This window comes from Onychostoma macrolepis, chromosome 02 (genome assembly GCF_012432095.1).
Source record: "Onychostoma macrolepis isolate SWU-2019 chromosome 02, ASM1243209v1, whole genome shotgun sequence".
NCBI lineage: Eukaryota > Metazoa > Chordata > Actinopteri > Cypriniformes > Cyprinidae > Onychostoma > Onychostoma macrolepis.
Genome location: NC_081156.1, coordinates 27,168,483 through 27,193,454, shown reverse-complemented (window position 1 = coordinate 27,193,454; position 24,972 = coordinate 27,168,483). Strand labels below are relative to the sequence as shown.

Below are 24,972 nucleotides of genomic sequence, written 5' to 3'. Positions count from 1 at the left end.
ATAGGCAGGGTCGAACACCAGCAAACAACAATATCCAGGTTAAGGAAAAATAGTAATCCAAAACACAGGCGATGATCAAGGCAGGCAGCAATCATAAAACAAGAAAGCAGTCCAAAGTCCAAAACACAGGCAAGGCAAAAAACAAGACCAGGTAAAGAAAATAAACACTCAGTAGCGTCCAATAACAGTGGAACAAGACTTCACAAAGGCCTGTTTGGCATGGCCCTCTTTATATGGCTGCCAAACAGGAAGTCACCATAGAGGAAGCAGAGGGAGAGGTAACAGTCAGTACATGAGCAAGGGCTCCCTCTGCTGGTGTAGGGTTACAGCTATAAAGTCTGATTTGGTGGTGGTAGCCCTTTAAAATTAAATTTTATAATCTTAATTCAAGTGATGAAGGATTTTGAAAGTCTGACAGTAATCAGTGTTGAGTACTACTGTAAGGTTAAACCCTGCCTGCTTTAAATGTTTGAAAATGATTAACAGTTGAAAACATTTGTTAGAAATGTTGAAAAGTAATCAAATGCAATTAGTTACATTACTTTAATAAAGTAATTGAAATAGTTACACTACTTATTACATTTTAAATAGGGTAACTTGTAATTTGTAACCTGTTACATTTCCAAAGTAACCTTCCCAACACTGGATATAGATATATAAATAAGTTGAGTGTTTAAGGTTCTGTAGTGCTTCGGGATTTTATGATGTAGGCCATTGCTTACAGAAAGAGACTGACCTTGCAGATTCTCATTCTCACTCAATAAAAGTAGCCTAATGTTAAATCATCTTTAATTTAAATTTTAATTCCATTGCGTAAAAATGGTGTGCACTCCATCTGTTTTAATAATGATAATTAGAGGTCATTTGTTTATATTAGGGATTTCCAGAAATTGCTGGAACCAAGAGAATAAGATTATGACAGCCACAAATGGATGTGACGCTATTTATCACAATTAATTTAAATGCACTTCTTTCCATTTAAAAGACAATTTCATACATATCAAATAATAAGCATCATTGCAAGTGATCAATAAAATCAGTGAATAAATCAATTAATATTATATTGATAATATTTGGAGTAAACATAAGAAAAAATGTCAAAATTCAAAACATGTTTTTGATGCATTTTTTTTTTTTAGAAATAATAGGTTTACCAATAGACCCATCTCCTTTTATTGCTATATTTGGTGTTTCAGCACAAAACAAGAGCATAAGTAGCAATGATTGCAAAATGTGTCCTTTTGCACACTACTTGCCAGAAGATTAATACTGCTTAAATGGAAAGGCCCCCTCCCCCTACTTTCCTTCATTGGATTAAAGAGATCATGTAATATCTTAAACTGAAAAAAAAACAAAAAACAAAAAAGATAACTCTCTTCAGGGGTCTACCTGGAAATTCTATGCAATCTGGCAACATTTCTTGTCATTTCTTGAAAAATTCATGTAGGGAATACAATCTCAAAATATCTATTTGTAGAAAGTCTGTACCATCTATGTTGTTAGATCATAGAGTGTCGCTTTTGAAAAGAAAAACATTAGTCCTGTTAAAAATTTGTTTGCCCAAAACCCAGCATAGAGAGGCTGAGTGAATGTGGTCTGGACTCTGTGAATGAGGGTCATTGTGTCAGAGACGCTGTAAAAGGACAGAGTTCCTGCACTGTGATCCACATACACCCCTACTCTAGAAGAGCTGGAGACTACAGGGAGTTTAATCTGCTTGTTATTGTGCCAGAATGAGCAGCTGGAGTCAGAGCAGTACAAACTCCAGGACTGATCATTACACCCAAACTCACACTCCTTTCCCCATCCCTTCCTGCTGATGCTCTTATATGACACTGATATACCCACCCAACCACTCCACTCCACCTCCCAGTAACAGCGTCCACACACTCTCTCTCTACACAACACCTGAGGAAGACCATCAAATCTGTCTGGATGATCAGGATATGGCTGTTCCTCACGAGTGTATTTAATCACTTTGTTCTCTTCAGGCGGTAACAGGTTTTTATTCACTGTATTTGGATCCAAAGTGAGCTGACGGGAATCTGATGAAGATAAAACACAATATGCATCTATCAAGTAATACATGACTTTCAAACGTAAAAATAAAACACCATTATTACATTAGTTCACAACATCTGCCCCACAGTTATCAACAACAAAATATCAACATGTTGGTGTGTCTGTGTGTGTGTTTGGAGTTGACCAGCAGAAATTATAGTTCAGTTTTTTTTGTTTTTTAAAAAAAAAAAACATTTTCTATTTATTTTCCCTTTCTTTTTAGCAGGTCTATAACAAAATGTACAGTTGAGCCAGAGGTCAGTTTTAAGTAACATGTCTCTGCCAAAACAGGACCTAGCAGAAGTGACCAGATTAGAACATTCAACTAACCCATTAAGTTAAATTAGCTATTATGTGATTGTTCCTGATTTGAGCTAGTTAATTGTACTACATTAACAGGTGTTTTTTAATGTTGAATCTTTGAATATTAGCAGTATAAATGTGTCTCATATAAATCAAGACTGTTTGTTTCATGAGCCAGTTTAGTTTCTTCAGTCTTAAGGCCCCGATATACTTCAAATGAAGTTCATTTTCGTTCTTCGTTTTGGGGCAAAAAGAAGGTCGAAAAGGCTGAGCGATGGTATACTGTTTTCGAACATTCCAACACCCCCGTGCTGCTGGAGGCGTATGTCGTGACGCTCACGCGTATGCCCTAAACACAACAATGATGCAATGATGGTGTATCTAGGTCTTTTATTAAACTGGATAAATTATTACACGTTTTTATATTTTATGTGGTGTCATGATTTGATAAAAACAAAGGTTTATTATTGTATGTTCTTTTGGCATTTCATTTATTGTATACCTTTTAAATTTGCTAATTGAAAAAACAACAACAGCAGCAGCAGTAAGGTGTAACATTGATTTGAAACATGTATTTGGTACTTGCTACCTTATACGGTATCTTTAATCTTTTCTTTCATTCTTTTCATAGCTTTGGAAAACTTGCATCTAATGTTTCTCTACGTCGCTTTTTGCATAACTCCGGGTCGTCAACACCAAGCTTCATTGCAATTTCTTTCTAGGAATTAAATGCTTTCTCTGAATCTTTAAAGTCTCTCCTCGAGAGATCGTACAGGTGCGGAAATATTTGTGGCAGCTCAGCTATTCGACACAGTGTATTTATGTTGCTAGTGACTTGGAGATATTGTTATCCTGCCTGACCTCCGTTGAATGAGAAACGAGCCGGGGGAAAAAAAAAAATCGCACGTCAAAGAAGTGGAGTTCCAGAACACACCCACCGATTGCGTAATCGCCACAAACCAATGGTAGCACAAAGGTGTTTAGGAGCCAAAACGAACTCCCCCAGAAAGTTTGCTTTGGTAAGCTGTTTCGAACTGCCGAAACGAACTCAAAATGAACTTCGTTTCAGCCTGATTTTGTTCGAAATTATGTCGTCATAGTTCATTTTTCGATTTCGTTTGAAGTATATCAGGGCCTTTAGTTCCCAGTCATATCTAGTCATGTTTTCCTGATTTCCCATGTTTAGATCCTAGCCTGTGTATCTCAATTCTGTGTGGATACTCTGGATTTCACTTGTTCTGGATTACCCCTGTCGTCGCGCCCTGTTTGGATACAGTTTGCCCCTCGTCTGGACTATAGCCTGTCTGTTGGATTTCCCATTTGTCTCACCCTCTGGATTACTTTTGTCGTCGACTGACCCACGCCTGTCTCTGGATTACTCTTTGTCTTGCCTGTGCTATATCTGTTTGCTGGTGTTCGACCCCTGCCTGTCTTGACCATGTCTTTGAATAAAGTTTTGCATTTGTATCCGCATGTCTCTCTCTCAGTCGCCATGTTACAATCTGTCTCTTTATGTACATGTATGATTATAGAGACTTACACTGGAGGAAGTCCTCATGGGTCTCAGGTTCAGAGGTGGGAATGATGTTGATGTTTCTCACTATGGAAACCAACAGACACTTTATAGTAAATATAGTAAAATAACAATTAACTGTAATCATTAAACTTTTTTTACATATGCATTCTGTCTACATAATATCGTATATGTCAGGAAATGTAAAACTCACCTCTACCAGATAACATTTCTATCTCCTCTCGGCTGAAATGCTCCAGTTTCTCTCTCAGATTAAACACAGATTTTTCAACATCATCAAAAGAGAGACGAGAACTGACAGTGATGCTGGGTGAGTCTGTAGATCCAGGAGGAACAGATAGAGACTGGAAACGCTACATAGACACAAGAGAAACACCAGCTAACAGAAACATTTGATAGAAACACAATCTCTGTACAACATGCTCTTCGCTTCCTAAAGACCACTGTCCTGTTCATCAGATCTCTGTTACCTGGAGGAAATGGATGTGATTGTCTGTGTGTGAAAGCTGCTCCAGCTCAGCGTCTCTCCTCCTCAGATCTTCAATCTCCTGCTCCAGTCGCTTCAGTTGTTCTTCAGCTCGACTCACTTCAGCCTTTTCCTGATCTCTGATCAGCCGTGTCACCTCAGAGCGGCTTCTCTCAATGCAGCGGATCAGATCAGTAAAGATCCTCTCACTGTCCTCCACTGCTGTCTGTGCAGAGCGCTGTTAGGACACACAGAGAGAGAAGCATCAGAATCAGTCCATTCACTCAGCTCTTACTGCTGCCTCACAGCCTGCTCTCCACAGTGAGCTTCAGTGGGACTGAAAGAGCTCCAGCACTGGCTCCTCACTGACTGACTGGAGGAGAGTCCTAACTGAGTCTCAAACAGCTCTTCAGCAGCCAGCAGTTGTTCTTCTGATCAAAACTCACCTTGTGAGACTCTACAGCCTTTCTCAGCTCCTCAAGCCCCTTCTGTCTCTCCTGGATTCTCTGCTGGAATTTTCTCCGGGTCTCTTCCAGATGTCTCTATATAGTCAACATACAATTCATTAGTCCTTGTAAGAGAATGTCACAAAGGACCGTTTCAAAAAAAAAAAAAAAAAAAAAGAGCAAATAAGTGGAGAAACTATATTATCTGTCCCTTTTAAGACCTGCTATTATGAAGAGAAATTTATTATTCAGCATAACTGAGTTATACCTGTTTCTCAGTCCTCTCTGCAGCAGCTGATACAGTGTTATGGTCTTTGTGTTCATCTATCATACACATATAACATAAACAGCTCTGGTCAGTACAACAGAAAATCTCCAACAGTTTATCATGTTGAGGGCAGATCATCTCCTGCAGTCGTCCAGGGGCATCTGTCATTTTGTGTCTCTTGCCAAAGTGAAATTCTTCATGACGTTCAAAATGAGTCTGACAGTAAGATTCCAGACACACCAGACAGGACTTGATGGCTTTATTTTTGTCCCCAGTACAGACGTCACACCCCACATCTCCAGATCCAGAGTAACACTGAGCAGGACGAGCAACTTGTAGTTTTGTCTTCTTGAGTTTCTCCAGCACTTCATCCATCATGGTGTTTTTACCTAAAGCAGGTCTTGGAGTGAAGGTCTGTCTGCACTGAGGACAGCTGTAGACTCTCTTCTGATCCCAGCAGCCTGTAATACAGCTCATACAGTAACTGTGTCCACAGGTGAGGGCCACTGCATCTTTCAGTAAATTCAGACAGATTGAACAGCTGAATTGATCCTGAGCCCCTGAAATGCTGGATTCTGCCATTGTACTGCACGCACTCACAGGTAGAGAGACATTCACAACAGTCTGACAGCAGTTTAGTTTCGATTTATCTGAACTGAAACATTTCCTGGTTCTTTAAAGCCTACAATAGTAGTCATTTAACGAACACGGCCACTAGATGGCAGTCTTAAACAGAAACTCACTGCAAAAGATATCTGACCCTTGAAATATGAGTTACATTTACATTTATGCATTTGGCAGACACTTTGGCTCAAACTGGCTTGCATTGCAATTATGGTATATGTTTTTTTCAGTTCAAACCCAGGGCCTTTGTATCGCTAGCACCATGATCTACTGTTACAGCTACAGGAAAGCTGTTGCTCAGTGTTCTTGGTATTAGTTTTCTCTCAGTGATGTAGATACCAATAAGTGGTTGAGTGTTTAAGGTTCTGTAGTGCTTAGGGTTTGTATGATGTAGGTCCTAATTCTCACTTGATAAAAGTAATATTATAAATCATCTTTAATTTAAGTTTTAATTCCATTGAGTAAAAATGATGTGCACTCCCTCCGTTTTAATAATGATAATCAGAGGTCATTTGTTTATCAGTCATTCTTGAGACATGGGACAAAACATGTCCAGCAATTGTAACTGCTATTAGGTTTAAAAATAAAAAATATTTTCAATTGTAAATGTTATGGGGATTAATAATAGAATGTATTTTAATTTGTTTGAGTACAAGGTTTATTTTTTTCAATTTTGCACCCTGTTTTGTCCCACTTCTCAAGAATGACTGTTATGTAAGGAATACCTAGAAATTGCTGAAACCAAAAGAATAAGATTATGATGGATTTAATGTTAACAGTTAATTTAAATGCATTTATTTCCAATTAAAAGACAATTTCATACATAAATAATAAGCATCATTTGCAAGTGATCAATAAAATCTGCGAATAAATCAATTAATATTGTATTGATAATATTTGGAGTAAACATAAGAATAAATGTCAAAATTCAAAACATGACAATATTATCTTGAGAATATCTCTCACTATATTATTTGTAGATAGTCTGTACCATCTATATTGTTAGATCACAGAGTGTCGCTTTTGAAAGGAAAAACATTAGTCCTGTTAAAAATTTGTTAGCCCAAATCCCAGCATAGAGAGGCTGAGTGAATGTGGTCTGGACTCTGTGAATGAGGGTCATAGTGTCAGAGACCCTGTAGAAGGACAGAGTTCCTGCACTGTGATCCACATACACCCCTATTCTGGAGGAGCTGGAGACTCTAGGGAGTTTAGTCTGTTTGTTATTGTGCCAGAATGAGCAGCTGGAGTCAGAGCAGTACAAACTCCAGGACTGATCATTACACCCAAACTCACATTCCTTTCCCCATCCCTTCCTGTTGATGCTCTTATATGACACTGATATACCCACCCAACCACTCCACTCCACCTCCCAGTAACAGCGTCCACACACTCTCTCTCTACACAACACCTGAGGAAGACCATCAAATCTGTCTGGATGATCAGGATATGGCTGTTCCTCACGAGTGTATTTAATCACTTTGTTCTCTTCAGGCGGTAACAGGTTTTTATTCGCTGTATTTGGATCCAAAGTCAGCTGACGGGAATCTGATGAAGATAAAACACATAATATGCATATATCAAGTAATACATGACTTTCAAACGTAAAAATAAAACACCAGAGGTTTATTACATTTAGTTCACAACATCTGCTCCACTATCAACATCAAAATAGTTGACCAGCAGAAATCATAGTTAAGGTTTTTTTTTTTTTTTGGAAAAGTTGATTCACGTTTTCTATTTATTTTCCCTTTCTTTTTAGCAGGTCTATCACAAAATGTACAGTTGAGCCAAAGATTAGTTAACATGCCTAAACAGGACCTAGCAGTAAGTGATTAACAGAAGTGACCAGATCAGGACATTTAACTAACCCAGAAAGTTAAACTAGCTATTATGTGATTATTCCCGATTTGAGTTGAGGTGTTTTTGTGTGTGTATTGAATCTTTGAATATTAACAGTATAAATGTGTCTCAAATAAATCAAGAGTGTTGTGTAGAGTTCAGCACAGTTTTAGTCTGACTGATGAAATGTAATAAGAACTAAATCTGTCTCTTTATGTACATATACACTGTAAAAAATCCAATTAACAAAATGTTGGAAGGGCAAAAATATTTAAGTTGAACTAATTGTATAGCTTGGGCTCGGTTACTCACGTAACCTCGGTTCCCTGAGATGAGGGAACGAGACATTGCTATGGGAAATACCCTTTCCTCAAATACTACTGAAGCCTTATTGAATCACACCAGTGAAACATGAGAACACGCGAAATATGAGCAGGAGTCCCACTCTATATAAGGCAGTGCTTGTACGTCATCCATTCAGAGTCTTGACTGAAGCAACTTGGCATTCTAAGATCCTGAGCTAGGTGACACGGCAATAAGAGCAATGTCTCGTTCCCTCATCTCAGGGAACCGAGGTTATGTGAGTAACCGAGTTATGTGAGTAAGCGTTCCCTTTCAATTCGGTCACTCTACATTGCTATGGGAATGTATAAAATCCCGCTGTGTCACAGCGATGGAGCCTGGCTCGACTAAGTATGTCAAGTTTCACATTCAGAGCCGTAATGATATTGGCGCTCTTGGTAAACACAGCTTACCAAGCTTTTGGCCACCAAACCAAATCTCGTTTGTCTTTTCCAGGAGTGAACAGCAGCTGGTAGTTGTACTGATTCAACCTGTCAGCCCATCGGTGAAGCCTGAGAGGCTTGTGGCCCGTTCCAGCAGAGGACATGAGGGTAGTGAGAGCCTGGTGGTCTGTTCTGAGAGTAAAGGATCGTCCATATAAATACATGTGCCAGCGCTCACATGCCCAAATGCACGCCAACGCCTCTCTCTCTCCCACTGAGTATTTCTGTTCCGCAGGCCTTTCAATGCCATCATGCAGCTGTGACAGGACTGCTCCGACTGCTACTGCTGATGCGTCACATGTCACCAGGGTGGGGCTGGAGAGATCAAAATGAGCTAGAGTTGGTGGTGACGTGAGAAGGTGTTTGAGTCGTCGAATAGCCTGCTCACAATCTGCTGTCCATGCCCAGGGGGTGTTATGCTTGAGTAGCTGTCGTAGAGGGGAAGTGATTTCAGAATACTGAGGTAAGAACCTGAGATAGTAAGCAGTCATGCCTAGGAACGATGCAAGCTGTCCAGCTGAGGTTGGCACTGGAAGGTTGAGAATGGCTTCAACGTTGGACTGCAATGGTGCGATACCTGAACTGGACACCCGAAGACCCACAAAGTCTATTGTTGGGGCAGCAAACACGCATTTTTCTGTGTTCAATGTCAGATTGTGTCTAGACAGAGCTGTGAACACCCGTCTGAGGCATTCGTCATGAGTGGCCACGTCCTTTTCATGTACTACAATATCATCTAAGTACACAGCTGTACCCGGGAGCCCTGCTAGGACAGTAGCCATGATTTTCTGAAAGCAACTAGGTGCTGAACTTAGGCCAAAAGGAATCCTCTTAAAACGGAACAACCCCATGTGAGTCACGAATGCAGTCAGGTTTCTGCTGTCCTCGTGCAGGGGTATCTGCATGTAACCTTGCTTAAGATCCAGCTTTGTGAACACTGAGGAGCCATAGAAGAGTGTTGTGAGTTCCTCAATTGTCGGCAATGGGTATTTGTCTGGCACCACAGCCTTGTTAGGCCCACGAAGGTCAACGCAGAGACGTATGCCCCCAGACCGTTTTTGCACAATTACAAGATTTGAGACCCAAGGGGAAGCATCAATGGGTTCAATGAGGTCTGCAGCTAGCATGCCCTGAAGTTCAGTGGTGACCTTGTCGCGCATGGCGAGAGGCACTCGTCGCAGTGGCTGGATTACAGGTGGTACATCTGAGATAAGCAGGGGTTTGTGGGAAAAAACAGAGAGGCAGCCTAAACCACTAAATAGAGCGAGAAACTGTGTCTGCCATGGAGAGTCCACCTGAAGGATGGTTGCACCGCTGTTGTCATGCAGAGAAAAGTCAAGGCTAAGGAACAGGTCAAGACCCAGGATATTAGCGCCATGCTGAGTTATGTAGAATGGAAACTCTGGTAGACGTTTTCGTCCATATTGTACAGGCAGTCTGACTACTCCAGTCACTGCAATGCTGGCTTGGCCATAACCACAGAGATTCAGAGGTGATGGTTGTAACTCAACATCAGAGAAAAATTTCTTGTAGGTGGCCATATTAAGCAATGACACCTTAGCTCCTGTGTCAAGAAGCAGCGGAATGCAACAGTCTTTCAGCTGCACACCACATGTAGAGAAAGTGACTGAGTGAGGACCAACTGTATGAATTACTGCTGGTGAAGGCTGCGAACTGGACTTTGATCTGCACCACCTTGCAAAGTGGTTGAGCTTACCACAATGTCTAGACTTTTGGCCGATAGCTGGGCAGTCTGGGGACCTGTTGGCATGACAAATGGAGCCAGAGTTGCCACATTTCCGTCTTTGTTGACTTGACTGAGGCTGTGTTTGCTGGATGATTGCACCTGCAGGCTGGAACTCCTCATCTATGACTGTATTTACAGGTACAGGAGTGACATCAGTTTTAGCTGCATTAGTCTCTGCTATTTTAGCTGCACACTGTGTAGCTTCTTCAATTTGGAGTATCCAGAGTAAGTTTGTCATCTTCCATAAGCAGCCTCTCTCTGACCCGTGCACTGTTTGTTTTTTCAATAAGTTGGTCTCTAATTAGTTCGTCACGCAGAGCACCGAATTCGCATGGCTTGGCAAGGCTTTTTAAATCAGCGACAAACTGACTCACCAGATCGTTGGCATCTTTGTCTGAAATTTTGCCGTTTCAACAGCACACTATGACTCCTTTGAAAATGTCCTTTTAGTCATGCAACAGAGTCAGAGTACGTATTTGCAGCGCCGAGCGTCTGGAAGATCCGTAATCCTTCCGCGCCGAGACAATGGAGGAGAAGTGCGCGCTTTCTCCCTTCCGGGACATCATCCAAGTCCGCGGCTACAAGGTACGTCTGAAACGACACATACCAGCGCTCCCACGGCACGACAGGATCACCAGCGTGGGGCAGAAATGGCTCAGGGGGAGGCAGAGATAAAGCCATCCTCGTCGCCAAATGTTATGTTCAACAAAAACACATAACAACGGAGCTTCGGGTGAATGCTAGTTTACTCAAGGAACTTCAGAGGCAACAGAACGGAATACGGTACAACTGTGAAGCATGTGCATCAGCATGACTTCACGACAGTATTACTACAACAGATAATAACAATGATGAACTGGTTAGCAACCACAACAACAGTCAAAACACAAACATGGCAATTGCTCTCGCCACCCGCAACAGGCAGGGAGGAATGGTGAGCAGACTTCTTCAGTGGCTCGTCTTCGGCGCTGGGTGCAGCTTTCCTCCTCCGAGAGACAGCATCAGGAACGTGGCTTTGATTCCGGTGCCGGTGGCCTGCCGTCTCTGTCAGGGCGTGGTCTCTGGCCCTTCGAGCCCTGACAGCGTTTCGGCCACGGCTGTCTTGATCTCACCGCAGGCTCATGTTCGTGCCGAACAGCAGCAGAAGAGGCGAACAGCAGAACGGGAATGCGCAGGAGGATTCCACGACTTTGTTATCTCGTCGTGCACCTCGGGGAAAAAGGGGCTGGGTCTCTGCGGGGTGTCCTTTCGGCCGCGATCCAACTGGAGGTACCACTCGTCCAGACGGCTTCTGGCCGGCTTGGCAGGAGGTGCCCACTCCAAACCGAGCTCATCAACTGCCTTGGACAGGACGCTTAGGAGCTCGACATCACTGTGATGGAGGTCCACCGCGTCACTGCCGTGGGGCGCAGTGACCACTGCTGTTAGACCACTCCTCTCCCGCAGAAATGGCATTATCCTCCTCTTGAGCATCGGGGGAGGGGCGGAGATCAGCGGTCATGGAGCGCACTGGAAGGGGACCTGCAGCAGGGGGGTGAGGAGCACGTGGGCACTGAGCTGGCGCGGGCTCCTCACCTTACCCTAACAGATCCGCATCAGAAGCTCACGACACTTTCCTCCTTGGTTCGAAAGAGGCTGCAGAGGAAGAGTGCGGCAGAGTTAGTTGGGCGAGTTCATCGCTTTGGACAATGGCCACACGGAGCCTGAGAGTCCAGAGACTCATATCTCCGCAGTGGGGGCAGTCCGACCCCCCAAGCGCCGCCTCTGCGTGGGCACGACCCAGGCAGAAGACGCACAATTCGTGGCCATCAGAAGATTCGATTGGCTCCGTGCAGGAGAGGCAATCCCGAGTCATCCTTGTCCGAGTCCGAAGCTCACCAGAACACAGCAGGGGAAGAGAAGGCGTGTCCACTGCAGCGTGTAGATCACAGTGAGTAGTTCTTTCTTGGTAGGCTTCTTGCTTCTTGTAGAAGGTTGGCTGAAGGAAAAGATTCTGAATGGATGACGTACAAGCGCTGCCTTATATAGAGTGGGACTCCCGCTCATATTTTGCGCGCTTGAATGCCATTGGCCAGTTTCACTGGCGTGATTCAATAAGGCTTCAGTAGTATTTGAGGAAAGGGTATTTCCCATAGCAATGTAGAGTGACCGAATCGAAAGAGAAACAGTAGCGCCATCTCGTCAAGTTCACGCGTCAGGTAAGTTGCACTAATAAATGTAATTTTCTTAGACTAAATTTAACGAAAAATCATGCAACATATTTGATTTTTTTGAGTGGACATTTAGAAAGTGTTTTATGAGTTGTATATCCGAAGAAAAGTGGATATAAGACTGTATGTCAAGTTCAGGCATCAAGTAAAGTTAAGTCAAGTGGCATAAATATCAGAATCAGAATGAGCTTTTATTGCCAGGTATGTTTACACATACAAGGAATTTGTATGGTTGAACTTCCTCAGCTGGCGAAGGAAGTACAACCTCTGCTGGGCCTTTTTCAACAATGGAGTCTATGTGAATGTCCCAATTCATGTCCTGAGAAATTATGGTGCCAAGGATCATGTTCATGATGGTGAGTGGGGGGAGTGCAGGGGGGTTTCTCCTGAAGTCCACGATCATCTCCACTGTTTTGAGCGTGTTGAGCTCCAGGTTGTTAAGACTGCACCAGACAGCCAGCTCCTTAACCTCCTGACTCGTCACTGTCCTGAATGAGGCCGATAAGTGTGGTGTCATCTGCAAACTTCAGGAGCTTGACAGAGGGGTCTTTAGATGTGCAGTCGTTGGTGTACAGGGAGAATAGCAATGGGGAGAGAACGCAACCCTGAAGAGCTCCAGTGCTGATTATGCGGGTGCTGGATGTGTAAGTCCACAAACAGGATCCTCACATAAGTCCCTGGTCTGTCTAGATGTTGCAGAACATAATGCAGTCCCATGTTGACTGCATCGTCCACAGACCTGTTTGCTCTGTAGGCAAACTGAAGAGGATCAAGTAAGGGTCCAGTAATGTCCTTCAGGTGGGCCAGCACCTGTTTTTCATGACCACTTCATGACCACAGACGTTAGACGTAGTCATTTAGTCCTGTAATTTTGGATTTCTTTGGGATGGGAATGATGGTGGAGCGTTTGAAGCATGAAGGGACTTCGCACAGCTTCAGTGATCTGTTGAAGATCTGTGTGAAGATGGGGTCCAGCTGGTCAGCACAGGATTTCAGACAGACTGATGTAACACAAACTGTGCCTGGTGCTTTTTACTTTTCTGCTTCCGAAGACCTGGCGCACCTCATCTTCGCTGATCTGAATTGCAGGTGTGGGGGAGAGAGGAATTGCTGGAGGTGTTAATGGTTGTGTGGAGAGGTGTTCAGGGCGGGTGTGGGGTGTTTTTTCAAACCTGCAGTAGAACTCATTCAGATCGTCTGCCAGTTGATTGTCACTGTTGATTCTCCACAGTGCTGGGGGATGGTGTCTTGTAGTTGGTGATCTCTTTTAGCCCTTTCCACACTGATGCCGAGTCACTGGAAGAGAATTGAATCCTTATTTTTTCAGAATAATTCCTCTTTGCCACTCTGATCTCCTTTTCCAGTGTATATTTGGCCTGTTTACACAAGACGTTGTCCCCCTTCCTGTAAGCATCTTCTTTGGCCTGACGGAGCTCTCTGAGTTTTGCAGTGAACCACAGTTTGTCGTTGTTGTAGGTTAAATGAGTCCTGGTAGGAATGCACATATCCTCACAGAAACTGATATAAGATGTTACAGTCTCCGTGAGCTCGTCCAGATCGGTGGCAGCAGCTTCAAAAACACTCCAATCAGTCAGAAAGAAACTTGTAAATCCCGCTCTGCTTCATTATTCCATCTTTTAACAGTCCTTAAAACAGGTTTAGCTGATTTCAGTTTCTGCCTATAGGTCGGTATAAGATGAACCAAACAGTGATCAGAGAGTCCTAAAGCTGCCTGTGGGACAGAGTGATATGCATCTTTTATTTCTGTGTAACAGTGATCCAATATATTACGGTCTCTGGTGGGACATGTAACATACTGTCTGTATTTTGGCAGTTCACGGGAGAGATTGGCTTTATTAAAGTCCCCGAGAATGATTAAAACAGAGTCTGTGTGTTTTTGTTCTGTGTCTGTGATCAGATCAGCTAGTTTCTGTAAAGCTGAGCTCACGTGCGCTTGCAGTGGAATGTAAACACTCACGAGAATGAACGAGCAAAACTCGATTGCGAAAATCTTTAAAGCCATAAAATTTAAAGCCATCTTTAAATATGAATAAATGTGAATAATGAATAAATATTTGTACTTAACGTTAGACTGAATTTATCAAAACGTATATTTAAAAGGTGTAAATGTTTTATTTAAAACATATATACTTATACACAAACGTACAACATATATAAAAACATAGAATAAGCGTTGTATGAGGGAAATTTAAGTGAAGGTAATGTGTGTTATGGTAAGAGCCGGACACAGAGATGAGTGGATACAGAGGTGGGTTTTATTGAATGAGTTCAAGTGAGGTGAGTATTCAAATGAAGAGGTGGTTATCCGTGAATGACTGGTATCTGTCTGTAGTAGGGTTTGAGGACGAGACGAGGGGATCCACACAGACTCACACGTACACACCGTCGACGAAGGATCTGGAAGGGGAAGACAACAGAGACAAATGGAGAACAAAAGGGACGAGTAATAATAAGGTAAGTCTTTGGAAGGTAAGGGTATCTTTGCTTCTCTTGAGGTCGGAGTCCACATAGAAACTAACGAGATTGGACGGTGTAGTGTGAGTGGTGCTGGCTTAAGTAGCCGGGTTGATTGCTGTGGTGATTAGGTGCAGGTGCGGGTGATTAGTATTCGGGTGACCTGGAACGCTGTGATTGGTGGAGTGAAGGGCCTGACTGATCCGTGACAGTACCCCCCTCTCCACGGCCCGCTCCTGAGGGCCGACCTCGGCGTCGCGGTGGTCTACCCCTGCCTCGGGGTGCTGGACGATCGGGATGTGTTAAATGGAATTCTTGAAGGAGTGTTGGATCCAGGATATCGTCTCTGGGTACCCAAGATCGTTCCTCCGGGCCGTAACCTTCCCAGTCCACGAGATATTCGAGTTTACCACCACGACGCCGAGATTCCAGAATCTCTTTGACTCGATAGACTGCTCCTTCGTCCATTATGAGCGGGAGAGGGGGTTCCTCATTCTGGTCAGGCCCTGTGGAGATGGGAGGAGAGAAGGGTTTGAGTAAGGATACGTGGAAGGTCGGGTGAATGCGGTATTGCAGAGGTAGCTGAAGTTTATAGGTGACTGGGTTTATGCGTTCCAGGATAGTGAAGGGGCCAATGAATCTGGGACGTCAGATGGTTCTCCTGACCAAGGGAATAGGGGAGGCTGGAAACAGAGTGAGTCCAGTCGAGTGTTGACGTAACGAGTTTTGGGCGTACTCGGCCCAGCCTAGGAACTGGTTCCAAGAGTTCTGGTGGCCGTGGCAGAATGTTCTCAGGAATCGCCCCACTTCCTGGATCTTTCGCTCGGTCTGCCCGTTGGACTGTGGATGGTATCCTGAGGAGAGGCTGACGGTCACACCTAGGAAAGAGAAGAATGCTTTCCATACTCTTGAAATGAATTGTCCTCCGGGAGACCAAAATAGCGGAAGACGTGGTTGAAGAGCAATTCGGCTGTGTGGAGTGCTGTGAGGAGACCAGTTAGGGGGAGTAATCGGCAGAACTTGGAGAATCGATCAACTATGACAAGGACACAGGTCTTCCCATCTGACTCAGGTAAGTCTGTTATAAAATCAACTCCTAGGTGTGACCAAGGGCGTTGAGGTATGGGTAGTGGATGGAGTTTACCGGTAGGGAGATGACGGGGGCTTTTGGAGATGGCACAGTCTGGGCAGCCTTGCACAAACCTTCTCACATCCCTGGCCATGTTGGGCCACCAGAAGCGATTTCGTAGCAGCGAGAGAGTAGCGTTGGCCCCTGGGTGGCCTGTAACAAGGGAAGTATGAGTGGTTTTGATGAGCCGGTTACGTTGAAGGCAAGGAACATACTGAAGGTGTTGTGGACAGCCCAGCGGATTGGTTGATGCGACTGGTGGAGAGGTCCATTGAATGGGATTGGAGATGGAGTTTGGTGGGTAAAATGGTCTCAGGTTCCTCATTATTGTCTTCTGGGGTGTGTATGCGAGATAGGGCGTCTGCCTTGGTGTTCCTGGTGCCGGGTCGGTAGGTGATTTGAAAGTGGAACCTGGTAAAGAATAGGGCCCATCTGGCTTGTCGGGGGTTGAGTAGTTTTGCATCACGGAGGTATTGTAGGTTCTTGTGATCGGTTAGGACGATGAATGGATGTTTAGACCCCTCCAACCAGTGCCTCCACTCTTCTAAGGCGAGTTTAATGGCCAGGAGTTCTCGGTTGCCGATGTCGTAATTCCTTTCCGCCAGGCTGAGTTTGCGGGAGAAATAGGCACATGGATGGAGTTTGGGAGGCTTCCCCTGCTGCTGGGACAGGACGGCGCCTACTCCCGTGGTAGAGGCATCAACTTCTACCACAAAGGGTAGTTCCGGATCAGGGTGAGTGAGGAAAGGTGCATTGGTGAAGGCATGTTTGAGTTTCTTGAAGGCTTCTTGGGCTCTCGGGTTCCAGGAGAGCGTCTTGGGTTGACCTTTGAGCAAATCTGTTAGAGGACTGGTGACGGTGCTGTAGTTGGCAATGAACCTTCGATAGAAGTTTGAGAAGCCGAGAAATCTTTGTAATTCTTTGACTGTGGAAGGTGTGGGCCAGGAGGTGACTGCTTCCACCTTCCCCTTGTCCATGCGGACGCCACGCAGATCGATGATGTATCCTAGGAAGTGAACGGAGGGTTGGTGGAATAAACATTTTTCTGCCTTGAGGTAAAGTTGGAATTTTCGGAGCTGTTGAAGGACCTCCGCAACGTGATGGCGATGTTCGACCAGGCTCGGGAGAAGACGCACAATTCGTGGCCATCAGAAGATTCGATTGGCTCCGTGCAGGAGAGGCAATCCCGAGTCATCCTTGTCCGAGTCCGAAGCTCACCAGAACACAGCAGGGGAAGAGAAGGCGTGTCCACTGCAGCGTGTAGATCACAGTGAGTAGTTCTTTCTTGGTAGGCTTCTTGCTTCTTGTAGAAGGTTGGCTGAAGGAAAAGATTCTGAATGGATGACGTACAAGCGCTGCCTTATATAGAGTGGGACTCCCGCTCATATTTTGCGCGCTTGAATGCCATTGGCCAGTTTCACTGGCGTGATTCAATAAGGCTTCAGTAGTATTTGAGGAAAGGGTATTTCCCATAGCAATGTAGAGTGACCGAATCGAAAGAGAAACAGTAGCGCCATCTCGTCAAGTTCACGCGTCAGGTAAGTTGCACTAATAAATGTAATTTTCTTAGACTAAATTTAACGAAAAATCATGCAACATATTTGATTTTTTTGAGTGGACATTTAGAAAGTGTTTTATGAGTTGTATATCCGAAGAAAAGTGGATATAAGACTGTATGTCAAGTTCAGGCGTCAAGTAAAGTTAAGTCAAGTGGCATAAATATCAGAATCAGAATGAGCTTTTATTGCCAGGTATGTTTACACATACAAGGAATTTGTATGGTTGAACTTCCTCAGCTGGCGAAGGAAGTACAACCTCTGCTGGGCCTTTTTCAACAATGGAGTCTATGTGAATGTCCCAATTCATGTCCTGAGAAATTATGGTGCCAAGGATCCTGAATGACTCCACTGTCGTTACAGTGCTGTTCATGATGGTGAGTGGGGGGAGTGCAGGGGGGTTTCTCCTGAAGTCCACGATCATCTCCACTGTTTTGAGCGTGTTGAGCTCCAGGTTGTTAAGACTGCACCAGACAGCCAGCTCCTTAACCTCCTGACTCGTCACTGTCCTGAATGAGGCCGATAAGTGTGGTGTCATCTGCAAACTTCAGGAGCTTGACAGAGGGGTCTTTAGATGTGCAGTCGTTGGTGTACAGGGAGAATAGCAATGGGGAGAGAACGCAACCCTGAAGAGCTCCAGTGCTGATTATGCGGGTGCTGGATGTGTAAGTCCACAAACAGGATCCTCACATAAGTCCCTGGTCTGTCTAGATGTTGCAGAACATAATGCAGTCCCATGTTGACTGCATCGTCCACAGACCTGTTTGCTCTGTAGGCAAACTGAAGAGGATCAAGTAAGGGTCCAGTAATGTCCTTCAGGTGGGCCAGCACCTGTTTTTCATGACCACTTCATGACCACAGACGTTAGACGTAGTCATTTAGTCCTGTAATTTTGGATTTCTTTGGGATGGGAATGATGGTGGAGCGTTTGAAGCATGAAGGACTTCGCACAGCTTCAGTGATCTGTTGAAGATCTGTGTGAAGATGGGGTCCAGCTGGTCAGCACAGGATTTCAGACAGACTGATGTAACACAAACTGTGCCTGGTGCTTTTTTACTTTTCTGCTTCCGGAAGACCTGGCGCACCTCATCTTCGCTGATCTGAATTGCAGGTGTGGGGGAGAGAGGAATTGCTGGAGGTGTTAATGGTTGTGTGGAGAGGTGTTCAGGGCGGGTGTGGGGTGTTTTTTCAAACCTGCAGTAGAACTCATTCAGATCGTCTGCCAGTTGATTGTCACTGTTGATTCTCCACAGTGCTGGGGGATGGTGTCTTGTAGTTGGTGATCTCTTTTAGCCCTTTCCACACTGATGCCGAGTCACTGGAAGAGAATTGAATCCTTATTTTTTCAGAATAATTCCTCTTTGCCACTCTGATCTCCTTTTCCAGTGTATATTTGGCCTGTTTACACAAGACGTTGTCCCCCTTCCTGTAAGCATCTTCTTTGGCCTGACGGAGCTCTCTGAGTTTTGCAGTGAACCACAGTTTGTCGTTGTTGTAGGTTAAATGAGTCCTGGTAGGAATGCACATATCCTCACAGAAACTGATATAAGATGTTACAGTCTCCGTGAGCTCGTCCAGATCGGTGGCAGCAGCTTCAAAACACTCCAATCAGTCAGAAAGAAACTTGTAAATCCCGCTCTGCTTCATTATTCCATCTTTTAACAGTCCTTAAAACAGGTTTAGCTGATTTCAGTTTCTGCCTATAGGTCGGTATAAGATGAACCAAACAGTGATCAGAGAGTCCTAAAGCTGCCTGTGGGACAGAGTGATATGCATCTTTTATTTCTGTGTAACAGTGATCCAATATATTACGGTCTCTGGTGGGACATGTAACATACTGTCTGTATTTTGGCAGTTCACGGGAGAGATTGGCTTTATTAAAGTCCCCGAGAATGATTAAAACAGAGTCTGTGTGTTTTTGTTCTGTGTCTGTGATCAGATCAGCTAGTTTCTGTAAAGCTGAGCTCACGTGCGCTTGCAGTGGAATGTAAACACTCACGAGAATGAACGAGCAAAACTCGATTGCGAAAATCTTTAAAGCCATAAAAATTTAAAGCCATCTTTAAATATGAATAAATGTGAATAATGAATAAATATTTGTACTTAACGTTAGACTGAATTTATCAAAACGTATATTTAAAAGGTGTAAATGTTTTATTTAAAACATATATACTTATACACAAACGTACAACATATATAAAAACATAGAATAAGCGTTGTATGAGGGAAATTTAAGTGAAGGTAATGTGTGTTATGGTAAGAGCCGGACACAGAGATGAGTGGATACAGAGGTGGGTTTTATTGAATGAGTTCAAGTGAGGCGAGCATTCAAATGAAGAGGTGGTTATCCGTGAATGACTGGTATCTGTCTGTAGTAGGGTTTGAGGACGAGACGAGGGGATCCACACAGACTCACACGTACACACCGTCGACGAAGGATCTGGAAGGGGAAGACAACAGAGGCAAATGGAGAACAAAAGGGACGAGTAATAGTAAGGTAAGTCTTTGGAAGGTAAGGATATCTTTGCTTCTCTTGAGGTCGGAGTCCACGTAGAAACTAACGAGATCGGACAGTGTAGTGTGAGTGGTGCTGGCTTAAGTAGCCGGGTTGATTGCTGTGGTGATTAGGTGCAGGTGCGGGTGATTAGTATTCGGGTGACCTGGAACGCTGTGATTGGTGGAGTGAAGGGCCTGACTGATCTGTGACAATGTGGTCTTTCACCTTGTTTAATCCATAAAACACTTACCCCCGGTTTAACAGACAAGGCTTAAGCCTAGTCCTAGACTAAAATGTAAGTATGAGCCGTTTCAACTGAAATAAACTTGCACTGGCTGATCTTAAAATATATCAGTGCCTTTGTTTTGCCTCAAGATGCACAACAGTAATGTTTTTTTCCAAGCATGTTTATAAAAATTACTTAAATGTCCTAATTGAACTATGGCCTAATCCTGGTTTAGTCTAAGCCCTGTCTGTGAAACCGGGCCTTAATGTCAAAAGCTGTGTTACTATAATGAATTTTAGCTAATTTTGGCGCGTTGTATGATATTTTTGTGTTTCCGTGACGTGAAAAGATATGAAGGGATCGCACGGCCTTTCTCTCTTTTATAAGCCATTATGCTTAAAATGACTAACGTCAACCGAAATATATGAAATGTGTAACTTAATGTAAACCACAGTAATGAGCTCATTTGAAGTTAACATGGGCGTGTTGAATGGGTTTTTGCGTTTGTAAACTTTTGCAATTGTCCCGTGAAGTAAAAAGACGAAATTAAACGGGACTAACAACAAGCCAGAAGCCACGGTGAAATGTCGCTCTTTTCAAACGGGTGGATTAACGCTACATGCCGTTTTTGGTCTTGTGAATGGCACTTCGGAAGAGAAGTTCGTCGTTCCGAACGAAAATGAACAACTGAATCGTTTCACAAGGCCGTTCAAAGCGTCTCAGTCAGTTCCCTAGGTAGTGAATCAGTAGATTGTGCACTGGGGAAGACCAAAGCTCAGTAAACATTGGGGCAACTGATCAATCAATTTGTAAAACGTCATCATTGGTATTTATCAACAACAGGCAGGACCGTTATATTTTGATATTATTTTTATGCTATTTAAGGTAACTTAGCCCTATAATATTAAATGTGCATGTTCTATTACAAATCCAGTCAGCATCAATGCTCCCTGTTGTGCAATGGATTGTGGAATGGATTTGTGCCAAAAAAAGGGTTGCAACTTCTGTTTCATCACAAATTTAATTAACTGATATTGATTCATTGTAAATTATTTAAAAGGCATAATTTCATTTTTTGAACTTAAAATGTGCTTTTCTTTCTCCATCAGGGTGTGACCAAAGGTTTCATTGGTGCTTTGTCATCATTGCAAGATTTCAGATGCAACCTAGTCAGTTCCAAGGCACCAAACACTGGCTCGTGACCAGACCGCTCCACTGCAACTACATAGTGTGAGTACTTTCGAGACTAGGAGTTTATTGTTTTCATTCCAGGTAATATGTGTAAATGTTTAGAGTTTTTACTTCAATTATAATGTGCTTTAATGTTCTCAGTGGCATCTACACTAATATTAGTCTGTTTCATTCTTATTCCAAGGTCACCGTAGCCACCCAGATCCATTCCGTATCCAGATCAGATGGTGGATCAGCACCTAGAGTCCTGATGACCTCTACAGCCCTGAATGTCAGCGAGACCATTTCAGCTAGATGAGCTCCAGAGACAGATCCCCTCCAAAGACCTCGTTGGCCATCGGGACAAGACCACGAGAACCAGACAAGTCCTCTGCTCAATCTGAGCTGTGTTGCAGCCTAGAATTAAACCACGCCATGCTGGTTTCGTCTGACTAGGGCAGTACTACCCCCCTGACTGTGCCTGGTTTCTCCCAAGGTTTTCTACTCAAGCTCTGTCACCAATGGAGTTTTGGGTCCTTTCCGCTGTCGCCTTTGGCTTGCTTATTTGGGGAATGCTTGGCTGATTGCACAGACATTATTGGAAGAGAGCTGAACTGGATGATGTCAACACTGAATCACCAATGAACTGACTTTAACTGGAAAAATGACTTGTTAATGTCCTCTTGCATTATTGACAAACTATTTTCCTGTTTGACTCTGTAAAGCTGCTTTGACACAATCAGTATTGTATAAAGGGCTATGTAAATAAAGGTGACTTGATTTGATTTTATATATTGTAACACCTGATTCTTTTTTTTTTTTTTTTAACTTTTGCTTCATTTTAAAGATGTAATTGTGAACAGTAATAATATGTGTAAATTTTTGTTTGCTAACATAGTTCATTAAACAAAGTTTAAACTGAATTTTGCAGTTGTATTACAGATGTAATGTTTGTCAACTGGAGCTTTAAAGGGATAGTTCACCCACAAATGAAAATTTGCTTTTAATTTACTGACCCTCAGGCCATCCAAGATGTAGGTAACCTTTTTCTTTATTCCTGTATGTTTAGTTTGTATGAAAAATGCTATAGATTGATATTAAATAAAGGCTATTATGTGTTGTAAAGTGTGTGTTTTTAGTGATTGATAAACACCAGTTAATCATTTTTAATAATTTTGTTAAACTATAAAAATATATGTTTATGTAGTTCCCCAGCAATTTCTTATGACGCCCAAATAATAAATCTTAGTTGAGGTAAAATATAAAACACATAGAGTAAACGGTTAAATTTTAATTGACATAACTTTCTGTAGTCTTCTAAACGTTTGACCAATTAAAACATTTTAGTTGAATGGACTATAAAACTAGTTCAGTAAAGGTTGAGACAACTAAAATTAACAATTCAGATAACACTTTGAAGTCAGAAATTGACTGAACGTAAAATTTCTGTGGAACTAGTTACTAAATAATAATTAGTTGAAACCGCTTGAAATTTTTTACAGTGTATGATTATAGAGACTTACACTGGAGGAAGTCCTCACGGGTCTCAGGTTCAGAGGTGGGAATGATGTTGATGTTTCTCACTATGGAAACCAACAGACACTTTATAGTAAATATAGTAAAATAACAATTAATTGTAATCATGAAACATTTTTTTATTTTTTATGTATGCATTCTTTCTACATGATACTATATGGTATATGTCAGTAAATGTAAAGCTCACCTCTACCAGATAACATTTCTATCTCCTCTCTGCAGAAATGCTCCAGTTTCTCTCTCAGATTAAACACAGATTTTTCAACATCATCAAAAGAGAGACGAGAACTGACAGTGATGCTGGGTGAGTCTGTAGATCCAGGAGGAACAGATAGAGACTGGAAACGCTACATAGACACAAGAGAAACACCAGCTAACAGAAACATTTGATAGAAACACAATCTCTGTACAACATGCTCTTCGCTTCCTAAAGACCACTGTCCAGTTCATCAGATCTCTGTTACCTGGAGGAAATGGATGTGATCGTCTGTGTGTGAAAGCTGCTCCAGCTCAGCGTTTCTCCTCCTCAGATCTTCAATCTCCTGCTCCAGTCGCTTCAGTTGTTCTTCAGCTCGACTCACTTCAACCTTTTCCTGATCTCTGATCAGCTGTGTCACCTCAGAGCGGCTTCTCTCAATGCAGCGGATCAGATCAGTAAAGATCCTCTCACTGTCCTCCACTGCTGCCTGTGCAGAGTGCTGTTAGGACACACAAAGAGAGAAGCATCAGAATCAGTCCATTCACTCAGCTCTTACTGCTGCCTCACAGCCTGCTCTCCACAGTGAGCTTCAGTGGGACTGAAAGAGCTCCAGCACTGGCTCCTCACTGACTGACTGGAGGAGAGTCCTAACTGAGTCTCAAACAGCTCTTCAGCAGCCAGCAGTTGTTCTTCTGATCAAAACCCACCTTGTGAGACTCTATAGCCTTTCTCAGCTCCTCAAGCCCCTTCTGTCTCTCCTGGATTCTCTGCTGGTTTGTTCTCTGGGTCTCCTCCAGATGTCTCTATATAGTATAGTCAACATACAAATCATTAGTCCTTGTAGAGGATGCCACAAAGCACAGTTTAAAAAAAAAGAACAAATAAGTGGATAAACGATTATCTGTCCCTATTAAGAACTGTTATTATGAAGAGAACAAGAGAAATGTATTATTCAGCATAACTGAGTTCATACCTGTTTCTCAGTCCTCTCTGCAGCAGCTGATACAGTGTTATGGTCTTTGTGTTCATCTATCATACACATATAACATAAACAGCTCTGGTCAGTACAACAGAAAATCTCCAACAGTTTATCATGTTGAGGACAGATCATCTCCTGTAGTTGTCCAGTGGCATCAGTCATTTTGTGTCGCTTTCCAGAGTGAAATTCTTCATGAAGTTTAAAATGAGTCTGACAGTAAGATTCCAGACACACCAGACAGGACTTGATGGCTTTATTTTTGTCCCCAGTACAGACATCACACTCCACATCTTCAGATCCAGAGTAACACTGAGCAGGACGAGCAACTTGTAGTTTTGTCTTCTTGAGTTTCTCCAGCACTTCAGCCAGCATAGTGTTTTTACCTAAATCAGGTCTTGGAGTGAAGGTCTGTCTGCACTGAAGGCAGGTGTAGACTCTCTTCTGATCCCAGCAGCCTGTAATACAGCTCATACAGTAACTGTGTCCACAGGTGAGGGCCACTGCATCTTTCAGTAGATTCAGACAGATTGAACACCTAAATTCATTCTGAGCCCCTGAAATGCTGGGTTCTGCCATTTTACTGAATACAGATACATACAACAGCTCAACAACTGTCTAGGCTATAGAAATAGAAGTAGTAAAACAGAAATAAAAGCATAACATAAGCCTGTTGAAGTTCACTTCAAGACTGAGCAGGAACTCAAAAAGATGGTAAAAAACCACACTAAAGCTATAGGAGTGGTTAGACTAAAGTGCACACATGAAGATATTTTTGAGTGAACTTTGCTCCCTCACATTATAGCAAACACCCTCTCAAAGTTCATTTATATAATTAATGGTACAGTTTCTTGTTCCTGGTGAAGTTTTCAGTGCCTTTTAAACTTTTTAAACTTCAGATTGGAATCTCACTTTACCTTTT

At 43.0% G+C, this 24,972-nt stretch overlaps 2 protein-coding genes across 2 annotated transcripts; both read right to left on the bottom strand.

The window, feature by feature from the left end:
* LOC131551730 (tripartite motif-containing protein 16-like) lies at window positions 1–5,821 on the bottom strand. The gene is made up of 6 exons (XM_058794822.1): window positions 5,079–5,821; window positions 4,811–4,906; window positions 4,369–4,602; window positions 4,092–4,251; window positions 3,905–3,964; window positions 1–2,045 (listed from the first exon to the last, which is right to left on the bottom strand). Exons 1-6 carry the CDS (start codon window positions 5,658–5,660, stop codon window positions 1,492–1,494), a joined length of 1,686 nt encoding a protein of 561 aa, XP_058650805.1. The 5' UTR covers window positions 5,661–5,821; the 3' UTR covers window positions 1–1,491.
* Window positions 5,822–6,006: 185 nt separating this feature from the next.
* Window positions 6,007–24,958, bottom strand: LOC131551739 (tripartite motif-containing protein 16-like). Its single transcript, XM_058794834.1, has 6 exons — window positions 24,048–24,958; window positions 23,782–23,877; window positions 23,340–23,573; window positions 23,063–23,222; window positions 22,863–22,922; window positions 6,007–7,250 (listed from the first exon to the last, which is right to left on the bottom strand). Exons 1-6 carry the CDS (start codon window positions 24,627–24,629, stop codon window positions 6,697–6,699), a joined length of 1,686 nt encoding a protein of 561 aa, XP_058650817.1. The 5' UTR covers window positions 24,630–24,958; the 3' UTR covers window positions 6,007–6,696.
* Window positions 24,959–24,972: the final 14 nt, after the last annotated feature.

Bases quoted from the DNA above. Each gene is read 5' to 3' on its own strand.
- LOC131551730 (XM_058794822.1), bottom strand. From the start codon at position 5,660: ATGGCAGAATCCAGCATTTCAGGGGCTCAGGATCAATTCAGCTGTTCA. The intron at 4,252-4,368 runs GTAACAGAGATC...GTGTCTATGTAG, and splicing joins ATCACATCCATTTCCTCCAG to CGTTTCCAGTCTCTATCTGT. The intron at 3,965-4,091 runs GTGAGTTTTACA...TGGTTTCCATAG, and splicing joins AGAAATGTTATCTGGTAGAG to TGAGAAACATCAACATCATT.
- LOC131551739 (XM_058794834.1), bottom strand. From the start codon at position 24,629: ATGGCAGAACCCAGCATTTCAGGGGCTCAGAATGAATTTAGGTGTTCA. The intron at 23,878-24,047 runs GTATGAACTCAG...TATACTATATAG, and splicing joins CAGAGAGGACTGAGAAACAG to AGACATCTGGAGGAGACCCA. The intron at 22,923-23,062 runs GTGAGCTTTACA...TGGTTTCCATAG, and splicing joins AGAAATGTTATCTGGTAGAG to TGAGAAACATCAACATCATT.